The sequence below is a fragment of the Vanellus vanellus genome (genome assembly GCF_965231255.1).
Source record: "Vanellus vanellus genome assembly, chromosome: 18".
In the NCBI taxonomy this organism is placed as follows: Eukaryota; Metazoa; Chordata; class Aves; order Charadriiformes; family Charadriidae; genus Vanellus; species Vanellus vanellus.
Genome location: NC_138923.1, coordinates 9,955,378 through 9,961,438, shown reverse-complemented (window position 1 = coordinate 9,961,438; position 6,061 = coordinate 9,955,378). Strand labels below are relative to the sequence as shown.

Sequence of the window (6,061 nt, the reverse complement as noted above, 5' to 3'; positions counted from 1 at the left end):
TAAAATCTAGATGCCCAGAAGCATCATTTATTGCAAATCAGTTAACCAAAAAAAAATACATCATTTTTGCAAACTACAACTTTGCATGTAGATAACTTTATTACAGAAGATATCTTTTCTTAAACTACACTCTAGTTTATAAAACATAGGAAGATTCAACACCACGTGATGTTTTTATCACTCATATTAGGCATGTCACAATAACAATGGTCTGAAATGTTAACTAAGATGAGTGCTCAGCAAGGCACTGTGCCTTGAGAAATATCCATTTTATTTGGTGTTCTAATAAAAAGGAATGAGGAAAAGGAACCCTTTTCTTAGGTTTTCTTGATTAACTGCTCTCTATTCGCCTGTCCCATACACATCTCTAGTCTGAGGGTGTCCGCTTGCCTTTGCACCCGAGTGAGTGATATTCCAACACCTCTATAAGGTGATATATTTATGATATATTTAAGACTCGCTCATTTAGATTTTTGAAACAAAATCCACCTTTTCTTAAAAAAAAACCCCAACGTATTTACAAACGTTAAATCTGCCACAGGCTTATACTATATTTTACATGATACACAGAAAGAGTGTACATCAATATAAAAAAAGATGCATCACTCCAGGCTAACAAGAACAAAATGTTAACGTTTCGGAGCACAGGCTCGGCTGCGCTGGCCTTCGCCCTCCCGTTCAGCCAGTCCAGCGTCCCACCAAACCCGGCGGCGCCTTCCGCTGAGCACCCAGCAATGGCGCTGCCGGAGGAGCTGGATACGGGCGAGCACTCGGTGGTGGCAGCGTTGTAATAATGCTTTGTAATCTCACTCAGGTTGTCCGCATTAATAGACACGCCTTCTGTAAAACAGGCAGGCCATCCTTAAAATAAGGATGTGGTTTACAAGTTCATATTGGCATTTATTTCTTAAACCGTTACTCAAACGCAAACACGAAAACAAACAAACAAAACCCAGTAAAGATATTGAAAGTAAAATTAAGTCTCCTTTGTATAAACTCCCCGGTTATGGGTTTGGTATATACTCCATAGTTAGGGGCTTGCTCTCTTAAAAGTTTGGCAAATACACTTCTTTTTGGTGGGGGACAGCATTCATGTTTTAGGGGATTTTTTTTTTAGCTTAGAACCTGTTCTTACAGGTCTATAATCCTGATTTTCTTTTAGATCATAAAAATCATTTAAATATATATATTTTTATATATATAAAAACAAGAGAGAACAAAAATTTCTATTATCAAGGCAAATGTACAACTATATAATACTGAGATTTAAACAAAGATTCATGACCGGTACCATAAAATGTCCTCTCAGATATGACATCAAAGGAAACATTTTAGAGTACATTTCAAAAATCCATCCATACTTAATTCCCCCCGCTCCCAAGGAGTGGTATTTTTAGTCAATTTTTCCTTCCCCTTTTCTTTCTCACCTCTCTTTCTGAGTTGAAAGAGAGAAAAATAAATTAATGGCATTTCAGAATCACAAATTGCTGCTTATAGCTTTACATAAACATTTCTTCTCAAATCAAACACAACGAACCCCCCCAAACAAAAGAGAACGTCCTATAAAAACCTAATTTTTTGATTTCTTGAAACACAACTGGTGTTCCCACATTGAGTTCTTAACAATAGAACATATAAATAAAAAGGCAGTGTTTTCATGTAAAATAAAAAGTACATAAATAAATACTAAAAAAAAAGGAATTAATTCGTCTTTTTATTTTTTTTATAAAAACATATTTAAAAAGGATCCTTTAATAAAAGCATCCAATGTCCTTTTAAAAAAAATCTCCCTCGAGCTTCTGACTCTCACTGAGCACCAGCGTCTCTGAAACACCGTCTTTTACTTGAAGGCTTCGGGGATGTGTCCCAGCTGTGACTGCATACTGGTGGGAGGGCTGGAGATGCCCTCGGACCAGTCGGACACGTTGGAGTGAGGAGACGAGCTGGACCACTGGTCCGGCGACTCCGGAGACGGCGTTAGGAAAGGGTGGTCGGGCACCTGGAGCTGGTGGCTGGGGGTGTTGTCCAAGGGGGAGGAATAACTGTGCTGGGAAGGCGGAGTTAGAAACTGCGTGGTGGTCATGGGCTGGGCGAGGGAGGATGGCAGAGACGTGGGCAGCATCTGGGAATCTTGCGGCAGGATCGTGTGGACCGCCATGGTACTGCTGCTCACCGGCTGCATGTCGGGCTGGCTCAGCTCGGTACCAAGGAAATTTTGGCCCATGTGGCCGCTCGCGTTGGAGCCGGGGTTGTGATGCTGCTGCGGCTGCTGCTGCTGCGGCTGCTGCTGGGGTTGCTGCGGCTGCTGCTGCGGCTGCATGTTTTGCTGCTGGAGCTGTTGCTGCTGCATCTGCTGGAGCTGCTGGCTCTGCATCAGGTGAGGCTGGGACGCCAGCCGGGTGCTGGGCATGGCCTGGTAGCTCATCATCTGTGACAAGCTTGTGGTGGGCAAGCCGTTGTGCAGGGAGGTCATCATGCCATGTTGAAGGTTTTGCGTCTGCTGGTGCGCCCCTGGTTGCATGTTGCCTCTCATGGGGTTGTACTGACTCTGGACCATGCCGTTCTGCAGCCTGGTGAGCCAGTCGCACTGCCCGTTCAGAGCGGCCGCTCCGCCGACCGAGAAATTCATCGGGGCGTTGCTCATCACTGTGCTGGGGCTGGAGACGGGGAGGTGAGAGAGACGCGGCGGCACCGAATCGAAGGCCATCCTGCTGGAGTTTCCCATGGCCATATCCTGCTTCCCCGCCATGTTGAGGTGGTTGATGCTCAGGTGGGCATCGGGCATGCCCGGCAGATGATTCAGAGGCATGGAAGGGGACTGCTGAAACGGAGAGGTCATCAGCGGAGGAGAGGCGACATCTGACAGGTACCCATGGGGCGACTCCAGGGAGTCCACTGGAGACAACACGCTGGAGTTGTCAAGCAGACATCCTTTTCCATCTTGTGATTTTTTCCTCCGGGCTTTGAGGTCTTTGGCGTCCTTGCCGTTGCAGCTCAGGCCCTTGGTACTCGGCTTCCTGGCCTTCTTGCCCTGGACGGCAGGTTTGAGGTTGCCGATGTAGCTGTTGGGTGAGCAGAGCGGCGGGGACAGCGTGGGTGCCCCCAGCGGCCCGTTGTGCAGCGGAGGGCTCCGCACCAGGTTGTACTCGTCCAGCAGCCTCACGATGTCGTGGTGCATGCGCTCCTGGGCGATGTCCCGCGGGAGCCGGTCCATGTGGTCCGTGATGTCGCGGTTGGCAAAATGGTCCAGCAGGACCTTGGCAGTTTCATAGCTCCCTTCTCTGGCTGCGAGGAACAGTGGGGTCTCCTCCTGGAAACCCAGCGAAGATGGTTAGGTTGAAGTTCACAGATTCTCCTGGCTAACACTACCCTGAGCTCCACACCCAACACCATGCCACCGGGTGGCAGAGACAGTGATTGTCTCTCCTCTGGTGAGGTTTTGCTGCTGCTTTTTCCTATGTCCTTATACCGGTATCAAACCAGGAACCCCATGAGCGACCCAGGACACGGGAGGAGAAGGCCACACGAACACTGTATCACACTGCTCACCAAGCACTGCGCGGCCCCTCAACATCACCCGTAGGACCAAATCCCACAATGCTGCTTTGAGCTAAATCCAACAGCTTCATTCACAGCAGAACAATCAAAACAGAGTCTCAGTGCCAGACAGTGTTGTATTTTAGGCAAAAATTCCCCTTTAACAGACTCCCCAAATAGTTCTTTCCTGGCCTATGCCAGCCCGGGAGACCCCTACCTTATTGTTCTGCATATCCTTATTGGCACCGTTCTTGAGGAGGACTACCGCGGCTTCGACGTTATTCACAGCAGCTGCCCAGTGCAGTGCGGATTTGCCTACAGAGGAAGACCACAAAATACAACACGCGTTAGTGAGGGGTAAGAGTAACAGCAAGCAGCCCTTTCCTTCCACCTCCAAGGGAGCCTGTGGTTTAGTTGCCTGCAGTACCTAGATCATCCACGGCATTGACGTCTGCGTGGCAGTTGATGAGATCGTCCAGCATGCCCTCCACAGCCAAGCGAGCGGCCAAGATCAGAGGAGTGGTCCCGTCGTGCATTCGGGCGTCGAGATCGGTCGCCCTGTTCCTAATCAGGATCTGCCACAACGAGGGCCAAAGCGCAGGAAACACAAAGGTTAGGAGGGAGAGACGGCGGACCCACCAGGTACCCAGGTCTCGGGACCTGCAAACCCCTTTTCGGAGGCTGGTCCCTCCAGTCCCCGCTCCCAGTCTGGGGGTGCACGCCCGAGGGCAGCTTCGGGGTCGCTGCTTTGCTGTGCCCTGAGACAAGGGCTTCAGTTTGCAAGACCTTCACCCCACACCTTGCCAGGGCGAGCTGGAGACCCCGCGATACGCTCGGTTGCGTGACTGACTCGACACGTAGCACCGGTACTTGCCCTAGAAAACCCCGAGACTGGCGGCGAAAGGACGAATTACCTGGAAGACTCCTTGGGCATCGGCAGAGACGGCGGCGTGGAGGGGAGTCCTGCCCATGTTATCCTGGATGTTTGCATCGGCACTGGCTTCCAGCAGGCGCTTGGCCGCGTCCGAGCGGGAGTACCTGGCAGCCAGGTGAAGCGCCGTCTCGCCGGTGCGGTCAGTCTGGTTGTGTAAGCTGGCGCCTTGGTAAATGAAATCCGAGATGACGGCGGGAGCATCGTCTTCCTCTTCGCTATTGCCGGTCTCCAGCCCGCCTCCGCTGCACGAGGCGATCATGAGCGGGGTGAAGCCATCTGAAAAGCACAGGGGAACTCGGTGAAAAAAGGCTTTTTACCCTTCTGTAATGCAGGCGGCTCAGCGAGATGCTCTGTCTGCGATAGATGCTTATTCTCGTGGGTGCATCAAGACCGAGTTCCTGGCCGGTTCTGAACATCAAACATGAATATCCTTCCTCTGATATGGATCTGAAATTCCTTAGCGGTATCTCACCACTCACTGTTTTTCCTATTTCATCTGCTAGCTAGCACACTAACGTGTAAGGTGCAATTTATAAGGCAGGCTGCTCAAAGCAAACTTGAGTACGGTACAGCTCAGCCTTAAATATTTTTATTATTTCAGAGGACAATTTCACAGGTGCGGGGAAGACCAAATATTTGTAATAATGGAAAAGCCTATTAAATATTATTATAGTTAAAAACCCGAAAAGAAGATTGTGAAATGTGCAGTTTGGTGGGAGGAGAGGAATCTAGGAGCGGCAGAGATAAACTGGATGATTTAATAGGTACTTCTGCTGTATTCTCTCATTTCCACCTCAGTGGCTAAACAAGAGATCTCGTGGAAAGCAAAATGTGACAGGGTCGATCTCTAAACCACGCACAACAGCAACCACGCGACGCAGAACAGCTAGCAGCGACTCCGTGTTAGAAAGGGAGACAGGTCGGGCTGCCTGGGACTGCTCATCTGCAAGGGGGGAGGGAGGATTTCAGACGAGCTGATGAGCAGCACAGAAGCGAAAGGAGTTCACCTTACCGGGACCTCTGACGTTGACATCCATACAGTCTGCATCGATCTCCCCCTGCGGCGGAGTAGGTGCCATGGAGGATATGCGCAGGTCGGCGGCATCCAGGTGCTGCTGGGTCCACTGCCTGTGATCCGTCTGATCGTCCGTGTCGGGCAGCATCGCCTGCTCCTCGAACTGAGGAACGACAGCGGGAAGTGAGCACCGAGCAAAGCGCACAAGTCGGGCTGGGAGGAGGGGGCTGAGCTCTAGCGTGGGAAGCTCTGCAAGTCTCAAAGGTGCGTTTGTCACATGCGGGTTTGCAAAGGAGCCGGCAGCAGCGATGCGCAGCGCAGCGCAGCGCAGCACAGAGCAGCCTGGGCCCCCGAGGGTCCCTCCGCTCTGCTGCTTCCCGCAGCGCTCTGCGCCTTCCATGGCAAAACCCAGCGAGTGACTACTTGCAGCGCAGAAAGGGAATGTGGCAGTGAGCTTACCCGGAACTTCTTGGTATCCAAGGTCTCCTCATCGCCCCACTCATTTTGGTTGTCATCCATCAGCGTGCCGTCTGAAGCATTTTTGAGGGGTCTTTAAAAATAAAACCATACAAAAA

The 6,061-nt window shown here is 50.5% G+C and overlaps 1 protein-coding gene across 2 annotated transcripts in view; it reads right to left on the bottom strand.

Annotated features, from left to right (window-relative positions):
- NOTCH1 (notch receptor 1) overlaps window positions 1-6,061 on the bottom strand; it is a gene marked incomplete at its 5' end in the record, with an annotated part of 45,285 nt that continues 39,224 nt past the window's right edge. For both annotated transcript variants that reach the window (XM_082492642.1, XM_082492643.1), the window contains 6 exons: window positions 1-3,310; window positions 3,755-3,852; window positions 3,965-4,112; window positions 4,452-4,747; window positions 5,484-5,649; window positions 5,946-6,036. In XM_082492642.1, the coding sequence (XP_082348768.1) occupies window positions 1,841-3,310; window positions 3,755-3,852; window positions 3,965-4,112; window positions 4,452-4,747; window positions 5,484-5,649; window positions 5,946-6,036 (2,269 nt within the window). In that variant the 3' untranslated portion in view covers window positions 1-1,840. The remainder of the gene's footprint in view (window positions 3,311-3,754; window positions 3,853-3,964; window positions 4,113-4,451; window positions 4,748-5,483; window positions 5,650-5,945; window positions 6,037-6,061) is intronic.